Source organism: Carcharhinus amblyrhynchos, chromosome 14 (assembly GCF_965287045.1).
Source record: "Carcharhinus amblyrhynchos chromosome 14, sCarAmb.v2.hapA, whole genome shotgun sequence".
Lineage (NCBI taxonomy): Eukaryota > Metazoa > Chordata > Chondrichthyes > Carcharhiniformes > Carcharhinidae > Carcharhinus > Carcharhinus amblyrhynchos.
In genome coordinates, this window is record NC_137337.1 from 69,684,129 (window position 1) to 69,711,840 (window position 27,712).

At 40.3% G+C, this 27,712-nt stretch overlaps 1 protein-coding gene across 3 annotated transcripts in view; it reads right to left on the reverse strand.

The window, feature by feature from the left end:
• pcnx1 (pecanex 1) overlaps positions 1–27,712 on the reverse strand; it is a 264,945-nt gene that overhangs the window by 99,602 nt on the left and 137,631 nt on the right. For 2 of the 3 annotated variants that reach the window (XM_080203058.1, XM_080203057.1), the window contains exon 8: positions 23,394–23,569. The exons of the other annotated variant lie outside the window; for it this stretch is intronic. In XM_080203058.1, the coding sequence (XP_080059184.1) occupies positions 23,394–23,569 (176 nt within the window). The remainder of the gene's footprint in view (positions 1–23,393; positions 23,570–27,712) is intronic. 3 annotated transcript variants of the gene reach the window in all.

The following is a 27,712-nucleotide window of genomic DNA, read 5'->3' on the forward strand; positions in this document are numbered from 1 at the left end:
GTGAAGTTTCACATTCATTAATTACCACCTCCCCTCATCCAAAAAGAGTACTTAACAGTGCATCCTAAACTAACATTCTTCCTTCACATGACATTTCCATAGTCGCTTAATTAAAAATAGCCACCAGCTGGTTGACTATCAATAAATAACTGCTCAATTTCATTAGGTGTTAACAGCCAAAGTTTGAAATAGAGTTACCAAAATACACATGCTACCCCTTCAGGAACACGAGGGATAAATGCACTTAGCTTCAGCTGCCATAAACTGAAATAGCAGTGAGGAATTTATACTTAATCAAAAGAGGCATTTTGTGAAACCACTGCACACTAATTGGATGGTTCGATATTTCTAGTCATCAGTATTTGCACTTTCTATTTTGCAACTAATGATAAGGCAACATCAACTCCAAACTCTCTCCCTCTCATGTGCTGAAAAAATTTCAACTACAGTTGCTTTGTACCATATAAAATTGCACTAATCTTAGGAAGACATGGGAATAGAAAGTAGGTACAACATGTTTTTGAAGGCCTTACTTATTTTACCCCCACTTCCTTTTCAGTAGAAGGGGCTACTATTTACCTCAGTGGTATTTAATAGCTTTTTTTTCTTCTCCGCGCAATACAGCAAACAGTGGGATAATCAGACAACCAAAGTGCCAACTGTTTTGAATTCCCAAAAATCAGGACCAAATTAACCACAATTTACTGAACGAGTCGATTATATGTTAGGAATGTGGTTTGGTCATCATGGAACATTGCTCTTCATTGCTTTGTGAATCATATGTCATTGCTCTGTACATTTCAAAAATGCTCTGCACATCTCATAGTCTATCACTAAAGCTATGTTCAAGGATATCTGCTTTCGTCTCAAGTTATTTTGTGTGTTGCCTTGGGACATTTTATTAAGTTAAATATGCTTTATTAAGACAAATTATTGTTATAATCGAACCTTACTCAAATCTTTTCCACTAACTCAAAGCATCTTCATGCCCTCCTTCCCATTCAGCTCCTTATCCATTACAATTACCTCTTCTATTCATTCTTAAAGTTTATTTATTACTGTCACAGGTAGGCTTACATTAACACTGCAATGACATTACTATGAAAATCCCCTAGTCATCACACTCCGGCGTCTGTTCGGGTACACTAAGGATGGATTTAGCATGGCCAATGTATCTAGCCAGCACATCTTCCGAACTGTGGGAGGAAACTGGAATACCTGGAGGAAACTCACACAGACACTGGGAGAATGTGCAGATTCTGCATAGTGACCCCAGCTGGGAATCAAACCCATGTCCCTGGCGCTGTGAGACAGCAGTGCTAACAAATATGCCACCGTGCCACCCTATCGTTAAAATGATAAATATTCAATCTTCTCAGTAGCTATTTTGCTAACTACTGTATTCCATGTTCATCATTCATCCATTCTTTTTAGTACAAGGTTTGAATCACTGTAGCTAGACCTACCTTGTACAGTTCAAAAAGGATCTTACAATTTTTTAATTTTTCAAAGATACAGTTGCTTCACATCTCTCATAAATATAACCAACTTTGACTAATAACTTTTGATCGCTTCAGCACTGGTCTTTATCATAGATCTTTGGAATTTTGTAGCACAGGGAATCCCATATGACCAGAAAATTCCCAATTAGCCTGCTCTGCCGTGGCTAGAAAGTGCCCTGACACACAATAATGCAGAATTTGCAGAGGATTCTGATCTTTGTCAATGTTGACTGTCATTACCCTTCTGTACCTGACCATCACCTCAGGATTTAACACAAGTACAGATTGTGGTAAAAAGTTTTGAAGTTGCGGCCTGTCATTCACTGTTCTGCCATGTGCTGCATTATGGACCAGATCAGCAAACCCATGTCACACAGCCCCACTCAACTCCCACTAAATGATTTGAGAGAATTTGAGGTGAATGGGCAAAACAGTGGCCTATGAATTTCAATCTAAGCAAGTGTGAGGTTATTCATTTTGGGCAGAAAAGGGATAGATTGGAATACTTTCTAGATGGCATGAAGTTACTCTCTGGATGGCGTGCACAAAGAGACTTGGGGGAGGGGAGGGCCCAGGTGCTTAGGTCTTTAAAATGTCACAAGCAGTTGCAAAAAATAATCAAGATGGCTTGGACTGGAGTACAAGGATGCAGAAGTTATGCTGCAGCAATACAAAACACCAGTTCGACCCCACTTGGAGTACTGTGAGCAAATCTGGGCACCACAGCTCAGTAAGGATATGTAAAGTTAAAAGTTAAAGTTTATTTATTAGTCATAAATAAGACTTATATCAACATTGCAATGAAGTTACTGTGAAATTCCCCTAGTCACCCTGTTTCGGCACCTACATAAGAACATAAGGACATAAGAACATAAGAAATAGGAGCAGGAGTAGGCCATCTAGCCCCTCGAGCCTGCCCCGCCATTCAATAAGATCATGGCTGATCTGTCGTGGCTCAGTTCCACTTTCCCGCCTTCTCCCCATAACCCTTAATCCCCTTGCCTATCAAAAACCTATCTACCCGCGTCTTAAATATATTTAGCGAGGCAGCCTCTACCACTTCAACTGGCAGAGAATTCCAGAGGTTCACCACCCTTTGAGTGAAGAAGTTCCTCCTCAACTCCGTTCTAAACTGCCCCCCCGCCCCCCCTTATCTTGAGGCTGTGCCCTCTAGTCCTACTGTCCTTTCTGAGCAGGAAGAGCCTCTCCACCTCTATCCTATCCATCCCATTCATCTTATATGTCTCAATGAGATCTCCCCTCATTCTTCTAAACTCTAATGAGTACAAGCCTAGTTTATTCAGCCTCTCCTCATAGTTCAACCCCCTCAACTCTGGTATCAGCCTAGTAAACCTCCTCTGCACTCCCTCCAAGGCCAAAATATCCTTGCGTAAGTGCAGTGACCAAAACTGCACACAGTACTCCAGCTGTGGCCTCACCAGTGCCCTGTACAGTTGCAGCAAGACCTCCCTACTTTTATATTCAATCCCCCTCGCTATGAAGGCCAGCATCCCATTTGCCTTCCTGACCACCTGCTGCACCTACAGGCTGGGTTTTTGCAACTCATGCACAAGGACCCCGAGGTCCCTCTGCACCACTGCATGCTGCAGTAATAGTCCTTCCTACCATTATTCCTACCAAAGTGGACAACTTCACACTTGCCAACATTAAATTCCATTTGCCAGTTCCTGGCCCATTCGCCTAGCCTATCTAGATCCTTCTGCAGACTTTCCACACCCTCCGCACAATTTGCCGTTCCACCAATCTTGGTGTCATCAGCAAATTTCGACACCATACACTCGGTTCCCTCCTCCAGATCATCTATATAAATGGTAAATAGCTGAGGCCCCAGCACCGATCCTTGGGGCACTCCACTAGTCACCAACCGCCAATCCGAATAGCACCCATTGACCCCCACTCTCTGCCTCCTATTTGACAGCCAATCCCCTATCCACGCTAACACCCTACCCCCAACTCCATGTCCCCTAACCTTCTGTAATAACCTCTTGTGCGGCACCTTATCAAACGCCTTCTGAAAATCAAGAAACACCACATCTACCGGCTCTCCTCTTTCCACCGCCCTAGACACATCCTCATAGAACTCCAATAAATTCGTCAGACACGACTCCCCCTTAACGAAACCGTGCTGCATCTGCTCTATCAAACAATTCTCCTCAAGGCGCCTCGCTATTTTCTCCTTGATCACGAGCATTTTACCTACAACAGACGTTAAACTAACCGACCTATAATTCCCTGCCTTTTGCCTGCTACCCTTCTTAAACAACTGCGTAACATTAGCCGTTTTCCAATCTTCCGGCACTTCCCCGGAATCCAGCGAGGTTTGGAAAATAATCATCAAGGCATCCACTATCACCTCCGCCATTTCTTTCAGAACCCTTGGATGCATTCCATACGGTCCTGGGGACTTGTCCACAATCAGTCCCTCCAGTCTGTCAAGCACTGCCTCTCTAGTAACAATAATGTCATTCAGGCCCTCCATTCCTACCATCTTTCCATTGCGAACACCCGGCAAACTATTCACGTCCTCCTCCGTGAAGACGGAAACAAAAAAGTTATTCAAGGCCTCAGCCATTTCCCCATCCCCTACCACTAAGTCCCCCCCTCATCCTCTAAGGGTCCAACGTTCACCCTAGTCAGCCTCTTCCTTTTTATATATTTATAAAAACTCTTACTATCCTTTTTTATATTTAGCGCTAGCCCAGCTTCATAGTTTATCCCACCCTTCTTTATCAACTTCTTCGTCATTCTTTGTTGATATTTAAACATCTCCCAATCCTCTTCTCGCCCACTACCCTTAGCTACTCTAAGCGCATCCGTTTTTAATTTAATACTCTCCTTTACCTCCTTCGTTATCCATGGCTGATTATCTCTCCTCCTACGATCCTTTTTAACCATCGGAATAAATTTCTGCTGAGCACCAAGAAAGACTAGCATGTCTTTCAGACTGTGGGAGGACATCAGAGCACCCGGAGGAAACCCATGCAGACACAGGGAGAACGTGCAAACTCCACACAGTGACCCAAGCCAGGAATTGAACCTGGGTTCCTGGCGCTGTGAGGCAGCAGTGCTAACCACTGTGCTACCTTGGCCTTGGAGGGAGTGCTGCATAGATTTACAAGAATGATCCATGGACTTCAGGGGTTTAAACATGAGGAGGGATTATACAAATTAGCCCTATTTTCTCTCGAATCTAGACAGTTAAGGGGTGATCTGATCAAAGTCTTCAAGATACTAACAGGCAAAGACAGGAGAGATTAAGATAAATTATTTCACTGATTGGAAATTCTAGAACTAGAGGGAATTGTGTAAAAAGTAGGGCCAGAACATTCAGGGCAGATGTTAGGAAGCACTTCTGAACATACAGGGTGAGTGTGGTTTGGAACACTCACAAATGGCAGTTGCTATCTTTAAATCCGAGATAGACAATACTTTTGCTTGACAAAAAAATTAAGGGATAAAAACCAAAGACAGCTAAAAAGAGTTAGGTCACAGATTAGTCATGATCTGATCAGATAGTGGCAGAAAAGGCTCAATGAGCTGAATGGCCCTACTCCTGTTCGTATGTTCCCCGAGGAAACTGACAGAGGCTTGACTCTCAGTATTCATAATCGAGTGATTAATTAGTGCCTGTCTTGAGAGTATGTGGCTGGAAACATGATCAGTGCCAGCAGGATCTCTATAAGAAGAAGAGACAAAGAGACATCAGCAGCAGTAACCCGGGATCAATCACAGTAGGAGAAGCAACAAGATCGAATATGTGACTCAGAGACATCGGAACAAAGCCCATCAGGAGGGATGATAATCAGTTCATCTCACCATGTGTAATATCTCTAAGTCGTGAGTTTGGATATTTTGTGAAATTTTGATACCCTTTGAATAGTTGTGTGTATAATGGAGTAGATCAGAGGTTAGTTACTTTGTGTACAACAAGTTTGATGCCTGGTGTAAGTTTGTGGTAACTTGGTACAGTACTTTACAGGAGATTTATTGTACAATAATTCAAGAGCTTGAATGTCTTTGTCCACAGCATCAGTTGGCCCAAGTTCAGGGACATCAGTAGGTTTGTCCCAGGGTAAGTTTGACTTCATTAGTGAGTGGGTGGTAAGTACAAAGAGTTTGGGATTTGTGGCCAAAAGTTAAGATCTCTGAAAAAGAGATTATTTTGTTGGCCAAAAGTTACTAATTTCAATATTTGTATGTTGAGTAAAGAACGAATCTGAAGCCAGATTCAGTACCTTAAAACAAATTTATTTCCAAGCTTGCAAAGTAAATACACGGACTCTCCCAATTTCCCCCCCCAACACCCAGTGTAAACGTTTTTTTATACTCTTGTAATGAAGCCCTAATAATTCTCCAATTAGAGAAGACAGCCCTTGATTACCAACTTAAAGCATGTACTTTACTGCAGCAGAATTTCAACATGAAAGTCGGGGGTCGAATTGTACTTGAGATTGAACATTACTGGGGTATGTATAGTAAGCTTAGAGGGTGTATCAACATTGGCAACTGATGCTTAATCAGGGAATCCAACAATCTGTGATGAAGAATGCATTACAATGCTAGAAGGCATAAACTCTTCAGAGACTGGGCATTTACGTAACCAATTTAATCAGTGAATATATTTATAAAGAGGTGCAATTTGGGTTGAAGAACGGAGACTGGAAATACAAGTTAAAATGGTAAAATTCTCAATGCAGGAGACCAATACAAAAATCTAAAAATGCAGATTTACATATTTTACAATGCAGGATTACTGGTGAGGTGGCAAAGTAGTAAGAAATGGCGTTGGATTCTGAGGTCTTTATACAAAGTAAGAAGTCTCACAACACCAGGTTAAAGTCCAACCAGTTTATTTGATAGTAAACCCACAAGCTTTCGGAAATGCTATTCCTTTGGCATACCTGACGAAGGCACAGTGTTTCTGAAAGCTTGTGGGTTTACTATCAAATAAACTAGTCGGACTTTAACCTGGTGTTGAGAGACCTCTTGGTGTGTTTACCCCAGTCCAACACCAGCATCTCCACATCACATCTTTATACAAACCCAGTAAATAGAAAAGCAAGGGAATGATGACAGTAATTTAGTGTAGCTTAAAAAAAGTCTTCAAGTGAAAGCTAGGTTAAACTTAGTTAGGAAGCAGAATTATCTGAGGTGGCACAGTGGTTAGCACTGCTGCCTCACAGTGCCAGGGACCCAGGTTCGATTCCCAGCTTGGGAAATTATCTGTGTGGAGTCTGCATGTTCTCCCCATGTTTGCGTGGGTTTCCTCCAGGTGCTCCAAATTCCTCCCACAATCAGGAAGGTGTGCGAATTAGGTGGATTGGCCATGTTAAATTGCTCCTCGGTGTCAGGGAGACTACCTAGGGTAAATACATGAAGTTATAGGGATAGGACCTGTGTGGAATTGTGGTTGGTGCAGACTTGATGGGCCGAATGGCCTCCTTCTACAGTGTAGGGATTCTATGAAGCAAAACACATAAGTTATTTGTCGAAGGGTAAAATTCATAACATTAAAGTTCCAAGAACAAGTAGAAGGATTGGGATTAGATGGCTAATAGAATAATACAGCACAGAAAATCATTCAATCCAACTCTTAAAGAGCATGTGGAAAACAACAGCATAGATTTGATGTTTTTGTGCACTAACATTCTAGAACTGGACTATGAAAGATGAGGATACCTCATGTGTTGCCTTTTATTCAGCAGCTTGGCTGTCAGCCCAATTATACTAAAAGGTGTTGCAGGTTTTAAAAATAGCCCCAACAATGAACTGTGGTAAACAGTGCAGAGTTTAACAATTAGCATGTGCTTAATCAACAAAATTTATGACATACAGATTTGGTGCCCAGTTAAGTCATAACAAATGTTTCATGTTGAAATACATGACAGAGGTTATGGAAGGATAAGCATAATTAAGTTCACATTTCCTAATAAAAGCAAGAAACATGATTGTTGATAAGGGAATTGACTCCAGCGTTCTGTATTATGCTGGCTACTTCAGATTCTGGAATATGGCACAGCTTCTGAATTCTTGCATGCATTTTAAGAATGGAGGCTAAAGCATTTGGAGTGCTCATTTCCACACAAGTAGCAGAAAGAATCCAGTTTTGCCATTCTTCAGACCACTGAATTCTTGTTTTGCATTCAGATTAAAGGCATCAGAGACAGCATTATTGGAAGGGCATGCTTTAAAAGGAGGGAGTTAAAACAATTCCTGGAAATAGAATACTCTTATATCAAAAAACGGCACAAACAACCAGCATACTCCTCTATTCCCTGTTGTACAACATGTATGTACTCAATATTGCTGAACCACTGGTACTATACAACAGTAATTTTCTGTTGTACCATTATGACCATTTATTCTGGTCACAGTATCCTTTAAGCACTTTAATACAAGTTGATCAGAACAATGTGTCTAAACATAACTGCATATTGCAAACACCTTTAAAGGTCCCTGGCTTTTTATTTCTATAAACCAATCAACATTCCTTTGAAATTCATTATGTACCAATACTGGACTCAACCCGATTACACGCTAGCTTTTCAATTAATGGTCTTACTTTCAAACATAAAGGCAAATGAAAAAACTGTCAATCAAAGCTAATCGGGCACACGACAAAAATATATAAATATTGATTTGTATTCATCCAAGCAGCATCACAGTTAAAGGAGGGTTGAGTGCCTCAATTACTGACACAAAAAGAAAATGATTTGTGTCAACACCAATCCTTTAAAACACATTTGAAGGTACAGAAGATCTCAGAACTCTGAAAGAGGGCTAATGTCACAAACAGGTCAACTCGAATCTGAAAATGAAATGAACTACTAAAACACCTTTGCCTTGTTTATCTGCAGTATAAGTACCTTTCTAGAATGCCATCCTCATAAAAGGTAATATACGACATGACTAATTTGTGAAGGGTATGTAACATTTTTATCTTGATTCAACCTGACACATGAAGTTAATGCCTTTTGTGAATAGTCAGTTATGCCATACTGGAATACTTTCGAAAGGGATTAGAACGCACTGTTCAAATTACATTTGTATCATCAGCAGTGAGTGCTAAAAATCTTTTGAAAGTTATGCACAAAATACTGTTTCTACTTGTACCATTTTAGTATTCACTAATTTTACACTATTTTCTATGGTTCACTTTAGTGCACAAATGTTACTGCAGCCAACAAGAGGGGTCAAAAACAGTAACAGGTTATTAGTGGATCATCAAGTTCCATGGGGCAGCATGGTGGCACAGTAATTAGCACTGCTGCCTCATAGCGCCACGGACCTGGTTTCGATTCCCGCCGTGGGTCACTATCTGTATGGAATTTGCACGTTCTCCCAGTGTCTGCGTGGGTTTCCTCTGGGTGCTCCAGTTTCCTCCCACAGTTCAAAAGATGTGTTAGTTAGGTGCATTGGCCATGCTAAATTCTCCTTCAATGTACCGAACAGGCACCGCAGAGTGCAACTAGAGGATTTTTAGTGTTAATATAAGCCTACTTGTGACGAATAAATAAACTTGAAGAAACCTGAACTTAAGCCTAGAATTTGACGGAAACAAAGAAATTTGTCAGATGGGTTAAAGCAGAACATAACACTTTCCAAACACCTATATAAACGGTAATAAATACTACAGTAATAAAATCAGAACAAATCCCAACCAGTATAGCCCAAACACAGAAAATGCTGAGAAAGCTCAGCAGATCATGGCAGTATCTGTGGGGAGAGAAACAGAGTTATGTTTCAAGTCCGTATGACTCTTCTTCAGACGCTGCCAGGCCTGAGCTTTTTCCAGCATTTTCTGTTTTTATTTCACATTTCCAGCATCCACAGTATTTGCTTTTAATTTAGCCTACACACTGCTAGTCAGTGAATGATAAAATCGTTTCTTGCGCTGACCTGCAGGCGGGAATTATTACTAACAAGAACACAGCTCAGACTTTGCATTAATTGTATTATTTGGGACACAAAGCAGACAATAGCATAAACTGAACTCAGATATGATCAAGTGGATTTTAACAACCTCCATGTAAATATGTAGAACTAATTTATTCACAAAAGCGCAACCCAATTCTATTATTATACCATTGGTGAAAGAATAATTTATGTAGTTCAATCTTGTCCTGAGGAATCACAGACAATGTACAACAGAAATGGACTGACACAGATACCAGTAAACAGAACATCTGAGGACCAGCATTAGACATGTCAACTATCTGTGCATTACTTTCAAACTTGCACTGTTCATAAATACCAATTCAAATCAAGAAGCTGAAGAGCAGGGCAGCAAACAATAATTTGCCAGCATTTCTTCTAAGAAACGGACCTTATTTTGGAAGCAGAAGGCAAAGAATAGACGCGTGGACACTGTGTAGAGTGTCATAAAGTGGAAAGATGTGGGTATATACGAGCACAAGTAAAAGCTAGGTGTTTCCTTACGGGAAAAGGGAAAAGGAGATAGATTTGCATTTTATATAGCACTTCTCATTACCTCAGAATGGTCCAAAGGTCTGTGCAGACAATAAAGTATTGATGAGGTCTGGTCACTGTCGTAATGTGGGAAACATGACAGCCTATCCATTTATAGCAAATTTCCACAAACAGTACTGCAATAATCCTGCAGAAACTTGCAGCAAATGAAAGGCCATTCAGCCCATTGAACCTGTGCTGGTTCTTTGAAAGAACTGTCATGCTTTGCCGTGTCTCCACTTTTTGTCCATGCAATTTCCTCATCTTAAAATGCCAGGCCAACGCTCTTTCAAATTTATGCACAAGATCAGCTTTTACTACCATTGTAGAGTGTTTTGACAGTGAAGTGAAAATATTTCTCATCTTCTTCCCTCTTGATCTTTTTCCAAATATTTTAAATCTATGACCTCTGGTTTTTTAACCAGAGGAACAGCTTTATTTTTCCCATAGGAACATCTCATCATCTTGAAAACCCAACTAAGTCACCTCTTAACCTCCTCTCCTGTAAAGCAAATAATCCCCATTCTTCCACCTTTGCCTTATAACTCCAGTCCCTCATCACCAGTAACTTCCTGACAAACCACCTCCACACCATTTAGAAGGTTTTCATATTTTTTCTGAAGTATGGTATCCAGAATTGCCCACGATACACTCAGAGGACTAACCACCGATTTAGAAAGTTCAAATATAATCTCTTCATTTTAATATTCTACGCTCCTTAGTCTACAGTCTTTCCACGCTTGTCCTCCCAAAGTATACCGGTTCAGAATTTTCTGCATTGGTATCAAGTTGTCATGGTTTTGGCCCATTTTACAGTTCTGAAATCTGCAACAATTCTCGTCACAGTCTGCTACATTGTCAAGTGTCTATCATCTTCAAATCTTATTATGCTGCTCTCTACATCCAACTCTAGACTGTTCATAAAAATTGCAGGGTAATGGGCCCAAAACTGATCCTTCAGAAACACAACTGAAAAGCAGCCATTCATTACTGACCTTTACTTTCTGCTACTGAAACATTCCTGCATCATAGTATTTTTAACTGACGTTGGCTGACTAGTTAGTGTTGGCTATGACACAGAGAACTCCCTTGCTCTTCTTTGAAATGCTGCCATGGAATCTTTTAACTCCACATATTAAGACAGATAAAGACTCAATTTAACAAATCATCTATTCTGAAAAATAACTTCTCACAAACAGTGCAGTATTCCATCAGTTTTGCACTAATATGTCTGCCCAAATTTGTACTCAAGTGTCTGAGCAGGACTTGAATTCACAATCTCCAAACAAGGGGCAGGAGCATGACTGACTGGGCCATAGCTGACATAATAAAGGAGGGATATAAATAGAACTACCTGAGGGCTACCTTCACACATCATCTAGTAGTTTTATTTTCTCGTAGCATTGGCACTAGTTGGGTAAAATTAAGCATTCTTTCTGGCTCCTGCCCTACCAAAACTGCAAGGAACTACTAAAGATCGTGAATGTAGCCCAATCCATCATGCAAACCAGCCTTCCAACCATTGACTCTGTCTACACTTCCCCCTGCCTCAGAAAAGCAGCCAATATAATTAAGGACCCCACGCACCCCAGACATTCTCCCTTCCAACTTCTTCCATCGGGAAAAAGATACAAAAGTCTGAGGTCACGTACTAACCGACACAAGAACAGCTTCTTCCCTGCCGCTGTCAGGCTTTTGAATGGACTTACCTAGTATTAAGTTGATCCTTCTCTACACCCTAGCTAAGACTGTACACTACATTTTGCACTCTCTGCTTTCCTTCTCTGTGAACAGTATGTTTTGTCTGTATAATGTGCAAGAAACAATACTTTTCACTGTATGTTAACACATGTGACAACAATAAATCAAACCAAAAATAAATAATGGTTTGATACCAATAAATGGGAATGGAAGAAGGTACGTGTCTTTAGTCCCATAGTTTGATGATTTGACAAATGACTACCACTGGAACAAAACAATAACCTCAAAAATGTACCTGTGCAGGCTTACTGTTGAGGCGAGTCAGGGCATGAATTCAACTTTGACAAAAATGCAAATGGAGGGTCAAGGGATGAGTCACCCATTTTGCACTTCAACCTATTTTCAATGTGAAAGAATGACTTCAATAGAAGAAAAAATATCCGATAGCAAAGGTAATGGTTGACAACCCACGAACACCCTTTTTGCACCCCCACATCTGTGCTTCACCAAAGGCTGTGGAACATAGGGCCCACTTCATTCAGGCAACTTTGCAGAACTCACTGTAATTAAAATGAGATGGACATACCTTCCTTCACACTGGAGGGAAGGCCAGCAGACTATAAATGAGAAAGGGAATGCCGGAAGACTGGAAATGGGAGCCAGAAAGAATTTGGGGGCATGCAATTGGAGGATAGAATGTAGGAAAAAGTGAAGAGAAAGGAGTGGTTGCAGCATTTCCTGCAGAGCCAGGAGTAGCAGCATCACAAGTATAATAACAGGAGAGGAGCAGCCAATAAAGGCCTGAATAAAAACTGGAGAATTTATTGTGCATAGACAGTGAATGATTACTTGCATTGGAGGGCAAATGGAGGTCAAAGGGTAGATACCAAAAATCCTCCTTGTGCTCAGGGAGGATCACAAGCACCGATACGTGAGGTATCAGATGCAGAGGGGCCAAGTACAGAAGACAGCAGCACATAAGATTGCGGAGGTGGGAGTTGGCAGATGTATTTTGGCTCTTTCCATGTCCATACAAAGGGGAGTTTGCTGCATTTATTGTCAATGCCGTGCATGCACAGTTCTCATGTTTTATTCCTTGTGAGCGACAGAATAGGCAGCAGCCAGGAGCAGATCTGCTTTTCTAAGTGTTATTGGAGCTCCAGGGCATATTTTACAACTTCTGCTTCTTCAATTTGTATTCCTCAACACGGATCTACTGAACACTTCAGGAACTTGCTCAGAGTTAGGATAAAATGTTTTGCCAACCCATTTGAGGCACTCCCCAAACCATTTAAAATTGAATGGCTAAACAAAAATGTGTCCCCGGATATAAGTGCACAATCCAGCATTCTCTCCATGAACCTGATTGGCAGCAGGGCAATGAAATTAGGTTCTGCAAGATCAGAATCAACTCTGCAATTAAGGTCATAGACTAATAGATACAGCATAAACACGGACAATGAATGGAAAGGTAAATGCAAATAGCCCCCTGCATCTAGGGCAACATCTTTCAGTGAATAATTCCCCAATTGCTGCTTCACTGAGAGTCCCATTGGACTCTTTTTGTGTGGGTCTCGCACACAGGTATCGGTGATTCCTGCCAGAACAAGATGGCCACAGTGTTAAAAAATTATCTTCCTACCCATATTTTAAGCAGCTTGCTTTAAAAACTGCTATTTAGGCTGCTGTATAATAGCAAACGCTCAGATTGCAGAATGCATTCTTCACCTAGTCGTTCATGCAGTTTGCAGGACAGTCCCAAAATAGTTGCAGGGCCCTCTTGGCATATTTAAATTCATCCTGCCATCAAGCTGCCCAAAATCAGTGGGGACTAATATGCTGACAGTTATATTACCAGAACAAATTAGATGCAGGACCACATGCCCAGAAATTAGGACACATTGTGCTCTTTATACATCCAAAAACCGTACAACATGCATACCAACTGCTACCCCCGCCAGTATATCCAAGTAATGTTTACTGACTGGTTCACACCAAGTGTTAGGATATCAGACAAGTCCACCATAACAATTGAGATTGACGCCACTGCGTTAGAAAGTAATTATCATAGCTCTGCCCTTAGTAAAATCAACAGTAAGCACAATTTTCCTACACTTTAACCAGTTTCATGCTATTGACACTCAGGATTTTAAAAATAATGGCACTGGTAGCCTGATGGAAAAATGCTTTGCTGCTTCAAAATTTGAGGCTGTTAAAAACGTATTGCTTTTGCAAAGATTAAACAACAAGCATCTTATAGTATCTACTTCCTTTACATGGGATTTTTTTTTTATTTTTAATATTAAGTTACAGAGATCATTTACAGAACTTAAATAACTCCTTCTCTGTTCCCCACAGTGCACTGACACCACAAACACACCTTATCTAATTACAGCAGTGATTAATAATCAATTGCACTCAAGTCAGGAAGATAGTACTAGACCTTAAGAGGGCACAGATAACCTCCTGTAATGGACAAACACAAAACAGATCAAATTCAAGTATGAGGTGATGTATTTTGGTAGGAAAAGACCATACTTGCTAAGTGATACAATTTTAAGGGTAAGTAAGAACATAGACACTTGGGAGTGTTTGGATACACATCTTTGAAAGTGGAGGACAGATAATAAAGCAGTTAACAAAGCACTAGAGGCATTAAGTACTAAAGCCAGGGAATTATTTTAAAAATTGCACAAAACGCAAACTTAACCCCAGTTGGACTATTATGCCCAATCCTGGGCACAACACTTTAGGAAGGACATGGAGGCTTTGCAGAAGGTACAGAAGCAATTCAATAAAAAAGTTACAGGAATGAAGAATTCGGATTATGTGGATAGACAGGAGAAATTGGACTTGTTTTCCTTTGAGCTGAAAAGACAATTTCTGGCAACTGTACTGAAGACTTGTGCTCCAGAACTTGCTGCACCCCAATCAAGCTGCTTCAGTACAGCTACAACACTGGTATCCCCCCCAAGCAATGCAGAAAATTACCTAGTATGTCTTGTACAGAAAAAGCAGGACAAATCCAACCCAGCCAATTGTTGTCCCCTCAATGTACGTTTGATTGTCAGAAAAGTGATGAAAAGTGGCACTTGCTTCTGTTAAAAGTCAGGTTGGATACTTCAAGGTGTTCTATGAAGCTTGCCTGACCTGTAAAGTTTTAAGTTGAATTTTGGCTAGAATGAGTATACGAGGTTTCACTTCAGGTGTGATTCAACTGACCCACAGGCAGCTTTTATCAAAAACAAAGCTTAATTAAGAATATTGTTGACATGTGTAGTAAGACACTTAGCAAGAACTTTTGACAATTACAAACAAGAAACACAACAACCCACGATAATGTATAACTCTTAAGGAAATATGTCTTAATGTGTTCCAACCAAAGCCAATATCCAATACACAAAACCCTCCAAATAAACACAATACAGCATTGGATAATGCCCACTTGTTCCAGAAATTCAGCCTCCTGGGTTGAATGCTGAAATTCCCCTGTGAAGAAACTCAGAAGAGGTTCTAGTTGATTCTGCTTCCCAAAACACAGCTTTTTAAAGGCAGGATGGCAATAAGCCTCTCCTTCAGCTGATAATAGTTTCAGAACCAAACAAGTGGAAGAACAGGAGAGGGGGAGAGAGAAAGAGAGAGACTGCTTCTTAGCTCATTGCTAAACTGCTTCCAACACTCCCCAAAATGAAACTGAAAGCCCAAAGGAAAAGAACCACCATCATTTGACTGCCACAAACAAAACTGAAGGCCCTAACACCTGACTGCCACAGCTTAGCTCCATCTTCCCAAAGACATCACTGAAGCTGTAAGTAAGCTGCATGATTTTTTTTAAAAACTTTTCTTGAAGGTGCACTCACATGACATTCGCATTAACTCGCTCATTGATGCTCAGTTTGGCGTCTGCCAGGATCACTCTGCACCTGACCTCATTACAACCTTGGTCAAACATGGACAAAAGAGGGGACCTTGAGTTGACATGAGTCACTGCCCTTGATATCAAGGTGGCATTTGACTACGTGTGGTGTAAGGAGCCCTCGCAAAACTGGAGTAAATGGGATCAGGGGAAACTCTTGACTGGTTGGTGTCTGCTAACTACAAGATGCAGCAACTCACCAAGACTCTTTTGCCAGCACCTTCCAAGCGTGTGAGCTCTATCATCAAGAAGGACAAAGGCACCAGATGCAGGGGAACACCTTCAAGCCATACACAATCCTGATTTGGAAACATATTGCCAATTCTTCAGTGTCACTGGGTCAAAATCCTGAAACTCCCTTCCTAACAGCACCGTAGGTGTGCTTACTCCACATGGACTGCAGCAGTTCAAGGCAGCAGCTCACCACTGTCTACTCAAAGGCAATTAGGGATGCACTGTAAACTCTGGCTTAGCCAACGATGCTCATATCCCATGTTCGAATAAAAAGAAAAGGACAACATACCACTGTAGAAATTTTCACAGTCCAGAAGGACTTGCAAATTTCAGTCTTATTTGGACCAAAACAATCGAGTGTAATAAATTCAGGGATAAATCACACATTTCATGCCTCACAATCCTTAAAAATAAGTCAATCATAATATTATTCTTATTATAGACACTTGGACTGATCTGAACGTATAAATTATATATAGCAGTGATACTGACAAAAATCTCAGCAACTGGAAAAGATGGGCTGCATGGCGGCACAGTGGTTAGCACTATTGCCTCACAGCACCAGGGACTTGGGTTCGATTCCCAGCTTGGGTCACTGTCTGTGCGGAATTTGCATGTTCTCCCTGTGTCTGTGTGGGCTTCCTCCAGTTTCTTCCCATGGTCCAGAAATGTGCAGGAGAGGTGGATTGATCATGGTGTCAGGGAGACTGGCTAGGGCAAATGCATGGGGTTACGGGGATAGGACCTGGGTGGGATTGTAGTCGGTGCAGACTTGATGGGCCAATTGATCTCCTTCTGCACTGTACGGTTCCGTGATATTTCTATGATACATAAATACCTTAAAAGTGATTTTCATCAACAATTTAAGAGGTTGCTCTTCGATTCACAAGATTCAACGTGTGTGTCATCAAGCTTGCCAGAGAAGCAGAGCAATTACATTATGACCAGAGGAAACTTTCATATGTTGTGGGAATAAAGTCGGCTCATATATAAAATGCACTGCATCAAAAAAAAAACTAATTCTGAGGATACTACTTGGACTGATTCAAAAGTCAAATTGACTTTTGACTTCACCCACTAGCAAGAGAAAATGTACAGTTGACAATTGTGGTACCAGACTTATTGCAATTAAATCTGATAACTGGTGGGAACCACAAGCTGGTTCTGCTGGTCAGGTTGATTATTAATTTAAAACCACATAGCACAGCAGTAGGCTGTGCTTTCCGTTTAGAAAATTTCTCTCAAGAAATTGCATTTGTATACCACTGTGCCACAGGCTACTTTTAACTTTATTTATTAGTGTCACAAGTAGGCTTATATTAAAACTGCAATGAAGTTACTGTGAAAATCCCCTAGTCGCCACACTCCAGCACCTGTTCAGGTACACTGAGGGAGAATTTAGTATGGCCAATGCACCTAACCAGCACACCTTTCGGTCTGTGGGAGGAAACCAAAGCAGTCAGAGGAAACCCATGCAGACACGGGTGAAAGTGCAGACTCTGCACAGACTAAGGGAATTTCACAGTACTTCATTGCGGTGTTAATGTAAGCCTTAGTTGTGACTAATAAATCAAACTTTAAACTTAAGACAGCGATCCAAGCCTGAAATCAAACCTGGATCCCTGGCACTGAGGCAGCAGTACTAACCACTGTGCCACCATACTACAGCAAAGCAAAATTAAGTGGTGAGCAAACAAATGAGTATGTGGCTGAGGGAGACCTTGATGAACATATCCAGGGACGGAAAATAAATGAGATTTAAATTTGGTGGCAAGCAAAATGGCTACAGTAGGTGTAAACTTTCAGTTTTAAGTCAGGCATGCTTCAAAGCAACACCATCATTCTTTCAAATTAAATCATGACGTATGATAAACTAATTTTACCTTAAAAAAAAGTATGAGTAATAAGAGTAGAAAATGCTGGAAAACCTCAGCAGGTCTGACAGAATCTGTGGAGAAAGAATAGAGCCAACATTTCAAGTCCGGATGACTCATTGTTTGAGTTCTGACTCAAAATGTTGGCTCCATTCTCTCTCCACAAATGCTGTCAGACCTGTTGAGATTTTCCAGCATTTTCTGTTTTTGTTTCAGATTCCAGCATCTGCAATATTTTGCTATAACTGAATGAGTAATATTGTTTAAACGATGAAGGCTGCAAGCATTTCCAAGGGACTTGACTGGAAGCCACTGAGTCAAAGTTATTGGTGTGGGAGTGGAGTTGCATAATAACGGTTAATGTTCTGCTTAGTAATGTTACGGTCATCAAGGTGTGGGATGGTAATGCTGGTTCTGTCACAAACTGTTCCTAATTACTGCAGTTAAAATCTCCGATTATTATAATTGGCCCCCTACTCGATGCCTTCCTTTTCTAGGCCAAGCTCCAGATCGAGACTTTCACTCTGGTTTGGAGGTCTACAGTATACCTTCAAAAACAATTATATCTGTTACTACTGATTAATTCCAGCTAAGTAACTTAGTATTTGTCTTTTAATTTTGCATTACGTCCCTGCTTGTGCCACAATACTGGAATTTATAAAAAAAAGACAGAAAATATTGGAAAAACTCGGCAGGTCTAGCAACTTCTGTGGAGAGAGAAACAGAGTTAATGTTCCGAGTCCAATATGACTGTGCTTCAATTTTGTTTCAGATTTCCAACATCTGCAGCATTTTCGTTTTATTTTATTGGAATTTATATACAGGATATATCATCACATTACCTCCTTTTCTCCTGATCAGGTGTAAACTCTTCATATTTTCCCAAATATCCATCCCATTGATCAGAGACTTTAAAAATATTTTTCCTTAGTTTATCTTTCACTATTATTAAATTTATAATTTTTTGATACATATTTAAACAAGTACACCTTTAGGAGTAAGTTCTTACATTTATCATAATGATCCCCTAAATTTAGATCAAGTGCATCTCCATTATTCTACCTATCCTGACTCTTACGTGCCAGTCACCACTATCACCTCTCGTTTAGCCTATCCAGTCTACATAGGCACCCACAATTCAAAAGGTGTTTTCTTGTTTCTTTTCTTAGACCATTACCACTCCCTTTGTCCCTGCGCAACCAATTCTTCTGTCATTTAATCTATCCTGTTTCTAACCCTATCACAGACTTTCCCCTATTGTTTTTTCCCTTGCTCAAAACCTATTACACTTCTAACCTTTACTGATGAAAGTTTAAAAAGTTTATTCATTTATTAATCACAAGTAGGCTTACATTAACATTGCAATTAAGTTACTGTGAAAAATCCCCTAGTCGCCACTCTCTGGTGCCTGTTCGAGTACACTGAGGGGGAATTTAGCATGTCCAATGCACCTAACCAGCATGTCTTTGGACTGTGGGAGGAAATTGGAACACCCGGAGGAAACTCATGCAGACAAGGGGAGAACATGTAGATTCCACACAGACAGTGGCCCAAGCCAGGAATTGAACCCGGGTCCCTGGCGCTATGAGGCAGCAGTGCTAACCATCATGGTCATCACCTGAAACGTTAGTTCCGTTCCTCTCTCCTGAGATGCTGCCAGACCTACTGAGTGTTTCCAGCATTTTCTGACTTTATTTTCTATAATAAAGTCCAATATTTTAGTGTTCAACAAATGTAATAATCATGATAAGACAATGCAATGTCATGCAACAGCAATGAATTTTTGTTATACGTAGGTCAACTGATAGAAACACTTGCATTATCTAGATGTTCCAGGGTATCCCGAAGTGCTTTACACCACCAACTTATGTTGATCTTTAACATAATAAAATATCCCAAGGCACTTCACAGTAGCTTTATAAAAGAAAGAATACACACCGATCCACATAAGGAGATATTAAGTCAGATGACCAAAAGCTTGGTAAAAGTAGGTTTTAAGGAGTGCTTGAAAGAGGAAAGTGAGGTAGGCAATTGGAGAAGTGCAAAGACGGAACTTAGGACCTAGGTAGCTGAAGGCGTGGCCACCCAATGGAACGAGTAAATTTGGGGATACACTAGAGGCCATATTTAGATGGGTGCTATGTCCAACCCTGAAATGGATGTGGAACGGGAAGATATTACAGAGATGAGGAGTGAGGCCATGAGAAATTTGAAAATAAGAATAAAAATCTTAAAATTAATATGCTGTTTGACCAGGAACCAAAGGAGATTACAAGCATAGATGGATGGCATGTGGTGTGAGTTAGGTTCCAGGCAACAGAACTTTATGACCTCGAGATTGCAAAAGGTAGAATATGGGAGGCGAGTCAGGAATGCATTGCAGAAGTCAAGTCTAGAAGTGGCAAAGGCATGACTGAGGGTTTCAGTGGTAGATTAGCTGAGACAAGGTCGTAGTCAGACGATGCAATGGAGGTGGAAACAGACGGTTTTAGTGATGCTGATGTGATATTTACACCATTACTAAAACCGTCTGTTTCCACTTCCACTGCATTGCCTGACTACGACCTTGTCTCAGCTAACCTACCACTGAAACCCTCATTCATGCCTTTGGCACTTCTAGACTTGATTTTTGCAAAGCACTCCTGACTCGCCTCCCATATTCTACCTTTTGCAATCTCGAGGTCATCTAAAGTTCTGTTGCCTGGATCCAAACTCACATCAAATGCTCATCTCTGGGTCAACATGACAGTAAACTGTCTGATTTCGCAAAAGACAGTGGTCAGGGAGAATTGAGTCGATCGCTAGGGAAGAGTTTGGAGCAGCTACCAAAGCCACAGCTTCAGTCTGCCCAATATCTAACTGAGAGAAATTTCTGCTTATCCAGTGCAGAATGTTGGATAAGTAGTCTGATAAGTTAACAACAAGGAAGTAGTCAAGAGAGGTGATGGTGGTGGCTAGGCTAGCAGCATGTTGTCAGCGTACATGTGAAAATTAGCACTGTGATTTTGGACAATGTCAGCAAGAGGCAGCATGTAATAAGAAATAGGAGAAGTTCAAATATTGATCCCGGGGGACTGGAGGGCTAATGGTGTAGGAGTAGGAAGAGCTGCCATTACAAGTAATTCTCCAACTAGTTTGGTAAAATGGAACCAGGCGAGAGCAGTCCCATCCAACTGGATAACAGTGAAGAAGCATTGGAGGAGGAGTTAGAATTAACACCCTTTAAGATGGTAGACAGGTCGATCAGGGTGAGGAGGGGTGGTTTACCTTTGTCACAGTCAAGCAAGATGTCAATTGGACTTGACAAGAGCCATTTCAGTACCATGACGGAGCGAAAACCTGATTGGAGGGATGGAAAGATTGAATTCCTGGAAAGACAGGCACGGTTTGTAGGGTGGCAACACAGCCCAGGGTTTTGGACAGGGAGGGAAGGTTAGAGATGTGTAGTATCAAGGTCTGATCCTTTTGAGGAAAGGAGTGATAATGACAAGGAGGCACAATACTTGATGACAGAGAACCATTTACAGTATTAACAGGAGGGGAACTTTTAAGAGTTGAGGTGGCACAAAATGGATGGCACGGACATGATGAACTCAAAGAGGTCATAAGGGCAAATAGCAGAAAAACAAGAGGAAGATTCAAGTCCAGAGCTTGGGTAGGAAGAACATTAGAGGAGGTTTGACCCAGTGAGCGAGTATAAGGGCAAGGAAGAGATGTGGCAGAGCAACTGTTTGGATGGTCTCGATCTTAGTGACAAAGAAGTTCATGAACTCCTTGCACTTTGTAGTGAGGGGGGAGGAGACGGTGGAGAGAGGTTTAAGACAGTTACAACCAACAAAGTAATTTTGAAGAGTAGGAAATGATTAACCAATTTGCATACAGCAAGATCCCTCAAATAGCAATATGATGATGATCAAATAATCTATTTTTTTAATGATGTTAGTTCAGGGAAGCTGGGGAGATATTGCAGCCCTGAAACTGAATTGATATTTCATCTGTAATAATTTGATTTATTGTCACATGTATATTAGCATATAGTGAAAAATATTGTTTCTCGCGTGCTATATAGACAAAACATACCGTTCATAGAGAAGGAAAGGAGAGAGTGCAGAATTAAGTGTTACAGCCATAGCTAGAGTGTAGAGAAAGATCAACTTAATGAAAGGTAAGTCCATTCAAAAGTCTGATGGCAACAGAGAAGAAGCTGTTCTTGAATAGGTTGGTCTGTGACCTCAGACTTTTGTATCTTTTTCCCAAAGGAGGAAGGTGGAAGAGAGAATATCCAAGGTACATGGGATCTTTAATTATGCTGGCTGCTTTGCCTAGGCAATGGGAAGCGTAGACAGAGTCAATGGATGGGAGACTGGTTTGCATGATGGATTGGGCTACATTCAAGACCTTTTGTAGTTCCTTGTGGTCTTGGACAGAGCAGCAGCATTACCAAGCTGTGATACAACCTGTGTAACCTATGATACAAGTGTAACAAAGAAGGTGCTAATCAAGAACTGATTTTAAATGTGAATACCACCCCAAAGCAACAAAACAATAAGATCAGTCACTTCAAGAACTGCATTTTCTTTTTGTTTTTACTGATTGTAACAAAGTAAAAGTTTATTTATTTGTCATAAGTAGGCTTACATTAACACTGCAATGAAGTTATTGTGAAAGTCCCCCGGTCACCACACTCTGGCGCCTATTCGGGGGCATTGAAGGAGAATTTAGAATGGCCAAAGCACCTAACCTGTGCATCTTTGGACTGTAGGAGGAAACCAAAGCACCTGGATGAAACCCACGCAGACACAGGGAGAACATGCAAACTCCACACATACAGCGACCCAAGCTGGCAATTGAACCCAGGTCCCTAGCGCTGAGAGGCAGCACTGCGAACCACTGCGCCACCATGCCATCCTGTAATAATCCTTCAAACCAGATTTTTATCTTGTGTGCGAGCATTCAAGCAGCTCAGAAACATAGAAAAATAAACACAAACAATTTCTGACAAGAATTAAGATTCCACCATTTTCTTAGAAAAGATGATGTGGCTCACTTCTTTACACAAATTGTTCAACTCAACATTTAAATTCATACCATTCTTGACAATTGTTCAAATGCTGAAATGTCTTTTTTTTATTTTACTTTCATTTCTGCTGAATTGCAGCCATTCTGTATGTACTTTGTGCAGAAAATGTAATAGGTATTCAATATAGCTGATCCCAGCAAAATCCAAGGACAAAAAATACAAACCAAAATATAAGTTTTTTTGTTCTGAAGGTCACTGCACTTAATCTTCAAGCATAAGCTTGAGCTGGTGAATATTCAAAACATCATCTTTTTTAAGCTCAAAGAAACTAAAAAGTGGCAAATTTAAAGAGACAGTATATCCTTTAAAAAAGGGTGTTGAATTTTACACCCAAAAATATAATTTATTTATTGCATGACACATTAATTTGGGCAAACTAGTGCCCTTTCGGTAGACATATACATCTGGCGTCAATGCCAATTGCTCTTCTGAGGTGTTGGGAAAAAGTTTGAGCACATCCAATTTAAGCAATATTGCAGATTTTAATTTTGATTTGAATCAGCCATTGTGATTCGCCAAAAGGAATACTATCTCTTTACAGATAAGAGGACTTAATACTCAGTGAATAACTTGGGTAAGTCTCCCAGGCTGCCTACCAAACCCATCCTGTAAACTGCAGCCACCAACAGCAGAGGCATTGTCATGTGATGCTTCCAGGTGGACACTTCCATTTCTGACCAGTAGGGAGGCGCTAGCACTAAGTACAGCAGCCTGTGATGGGGGACGGGACTGGATTTTGATCTGAGAAGCAGATGGCTGACTATCTTGAAGGCTACAGTAAAAAAAAGAGTGAATACGAAGACATCACATCAAAAAAGACAACGAGAGAAGACATTGATCTAACCGAACAGAATTGATCATGCACTGATTAGCATGGGATCACAAAAGCATACTAAGAGATCATATTTGGGTTGTTCATGCAGTCTTGCAAAAGCAAAGAAACCAACCCATCAAATGAATCATTGTGAAGAGTATCAATAAGAAAGCACAAAGCAGAGAAATTTTAAAGCAGCAAACTGCTTTCAGACAATGGGCCAACATCCACCAAGTCAGCAGTTATTGCTGTCACAGTTACACCCACGATAAAATACAAATATATATTATGTTGCATTTATGCCCCATTTGGCCCTTTACGGTGGTTTTGCAGCTACAAGTTAAAATGCTTTGAGTTTAACATCATAGCACAAATCCTATGCACTGAATGGATGGTAGAACAAAAAGGAGAACACAAAAGCTGATATTGCATCGTGAAGTTCCAGGAGATGCCTTGTAATCAGAGAGGCCAGTATAAGAACAACGGTCATATAAAATGAATGAGTCTTTTGGATTACATTTTTCCTGAGTCTTAATTAAACCAACAACTGAAATATTTCAAAAATGCAAAATTTGCATTACAAGAAAGCCTGGCTTAACATTTTGTATGCTGTAATATAAATAGTATGAGCATCATGTAAACTATTTTGTCCCCAAATGTGAACTGTAAAAGCTAGAAGAGGAAAGGATTAATTAAATTTGCATGGGGCCCTGAACAGCAGATTATACAGAGGATAAATGAAGTTTAAGCACCCTTGGTACATGTGAGGTGGAATTCTGGATAATGTATCCTTTACTCCAATGGCTCATGTCCTTTGGGAAAGGAAATCTGTCATCTTTACCCAGTCTTGCCTACATGTGACTCCAGACCCAGAGTAGAATAATGTGGTTGACTCTCAACTGCCCTCTGAAATGGACAGCAGTTAGGGATGGGCAATAAATGCTGGCACTGCCAACAATGCCCACATCCAGTGAATGAATAGAAAGTACAAGAACCATCTCCCAAAACAACAATGGCACTGGTTTACTTATTAAATGCTCATTGATTATACATAGATTTTGCTAAAAAATATGCTTCTCTGCTAAAGCTAGCTTATTCCACTTATAGTAGGATAGGTATGAGTAAGAAATATATACATGCAACATCAATCAGGAATAGCAGACTTCTGATACATAATGTACAAGCACACAGAAATAAATACTGTACTGTCCACTTGAACCTTGATCAGGTTTCACCACATGTACTAACTGTTAGCTGAGCTTTTGCCATTCTTTGATTCAGAAGATGTCATTTCCTAAAAAATACTCTGCATAGTTTTGAGATGATTTATGATTTTATGCAGCTTCAGAATCTGTTTCATCTTTTCTAGAGATTGTGAGATCAAGTGGGTGCCATCAATTAGGAGTTAATTGTGCTTATCGGCTGCACAGGAAAGGTTTGATGAACTAACTATCCTTTTCCTGTCTTTTATTATTGTTTTCAATACTTATCTTATTAAAACATTATCTATCTAGATTATTATCTTCATCTAAATTAAGTGTTACGAATTAAATAATCTGAATATTTTCCAGATGATCATCACTAATTGTGACTTTTGCTACCTCCGAAGCCACTATTTCTACTGTCTCTAGGTCTTCCTATGTAAAATTCTGGTACTTGGGCACCAAATCATGCTGCTTGCAGTCAGTGGAGAAATTTACAGGATGTTGTGTCAGACCAATTTACTGTTCTCTGAATAGTTCAATTGAAATGATTCAAGAGTTACAGCCCAGTATAATTCCCTTTATAAATATTTGGGAAAATTACCTCACTATAAGGGAGGATTAAAAAAAGTTGACCAGTTTTTCAAGTTCTATCTTCAAGATTGTCCAAAATAGCAAGATCTTGATATTTCAAAAGGTGTTTCTTGGAAAGGAACATTCTTTTCATAAAATTGTTTCCCACCTCCTTGAACTTCCATTTTTAAGACTAAAGATATTGAGCGTGGCTAAATTACACTGTGCTGATTAACTTTAGAAGTGATTTTAATGGGAAGGAGTACGGTTATGTAACAAAGTCAATGAAAGATGAAGTAGATCCATAGTGAATTCCATTCTACTGTACAAAGTATAAAGGGTGAAAACCTTGCAAATGGAGTTTAATGAGGGGAAGTGTGAGGTCATGCACTTTGGTAGGAGGAATCAAAAATCAACAGTATTATCTAAATGGAGAGAGATTACAGATAAGTGAAGAGGGATCAAGGGGTTCCAGTGCATGAGTCACAAAAAGCTAGCAAGCAGGTGCAATGTGTAGTTAAGAAGGCAAATGACATTTTGTTTTTTTATTGCAATGGGGTTGGAGTTTCAAAAAGGCACATTTTGTTGCAGTTGTACATGGTGTTGGTGAGGTCTCACCTGGAATACTGCGTACAGTTTTGGTCCCCTTACCTTAAAAAGGATATAGTAACATTAAATGCAGTCCAAAGGAGATTTACCAGGCTAATTCCTGGGTTGAGTAGGTTGTCCCATCAAGAGAGACTAAATAGTCTGGGTCTGTTTTCTTTGGAGTTTAGAAGAGTGAGGAGTGACCGTATTCAAATGTACAAGATCCTGAGGGGGGCTTGACAGAGTAGATGGTGAGATGTTTTCACTAGTGAGAGTCTCGAGCAAGAGGACATTGCTCTTGCAGAGACAAGATGAAGGACTGCTCATTTAAAACTGAGGTGCGAGAAATTCCTTCTCGCAGAGGATGAGAAATGTCTGGGATTCTCTGCCCCAGAGGGTGATGGAGACTGCATCATAAGAAGTATTTAAAGTGAAGGTGGATTAATATTTGTTAGATCGAATAGAGAGCTAGGGGGAAATTGCACAGAAAAGAGTTGCGGCTGGCATAGATCAGACTAAATCATATTGAACTGTGGGGCTGGAACTGCCTGATGGCCTACTACTGCTTCTATTTCTTGTGTTATGTGTTTTCCACTAAGATATGGAAACTGGTAGTGAGAAAGGGACATCTGGTCCTTCAAGCTAGTTCTGGCTACTGTTTACATTATGAATCTGAGCAATGTCTCCACAGTTGAGCTTCTATCTTAAAGAACTTCACATTCCATCTCTTATCCTCCCTAAAATTAAAATCAAGCTGCTCATGTGTCCCTAAATCTATATCTTCCACCTCAGCAGATATCCATCCAGCTATCTTATAAAACATATAATTAATCTGAAAATATCTTATCTGGAAGTCTATTGTGCAACTTTAATTCCGTTCAGTTTTAAATTTTGCACATATTCTCCAGTTCTATAACATCCGCCATGTTACAAATCTTGGTTACTTCAATTGTATTAATTTGAAGATCTATATCAAGCCCCCCCACCAATTTTATCAACTCAGAACAAGTTTTGTTTGATGAAACTGCTTCAAGGCAGCCATTAATTGTAAAATAATAGCCATGAAATGAATATGTTGGATAAAATTATGTGCAACACTATTTAAATGGCACAAATCTGTCATTTGATAATCGTCTTGTACATGTAATCTTTGTTAACACATCAGAACAAATCCAACAGCTTTCAGATTAAAAAGGGGATACTGAAAAGCTTAAAATGGTCCAGCTTCAAGATTGCAATTGTTGCTCTGCTTGCATCAAAAGAAAATTGGCCGTTTGTTTTATTTTGACTACAAAATCTAAAATATCTCCGTTAAAACAAAGAACGTGGCTACAAGGTAACAGGCATATTATATATATATCAGGGGATTGGTTAGCTCCATTGGCTGGATAGCTGGTTCATGATACAGAGCGATGCCCATAGCACAGGTTCAATTCCAGTATCAGCTGAGGTTATCCATGAAGGCCCTGCCTTCTCAACCTTGTCCTTCACTTGAGGTGGTTAAATCATCACCAGTGAGCTCTTTCTCTAGAAGACTTATGATCCTCGGGGACTATGGTGACTTTCATTTCATAAAACCATGCCAGATGTTTTCCTGAAAGTGGTTGGCTGTGGATAGTGATAGCAAGTCTGAGTCTTAGCCAGACCACTTGGAGAAATGGTGAAGGGAAATAAAACTACATGCCAAGTAATCTTATTTTTCTCACTTCTCCAACTCTTAAATGCCAGTTACAGGAAT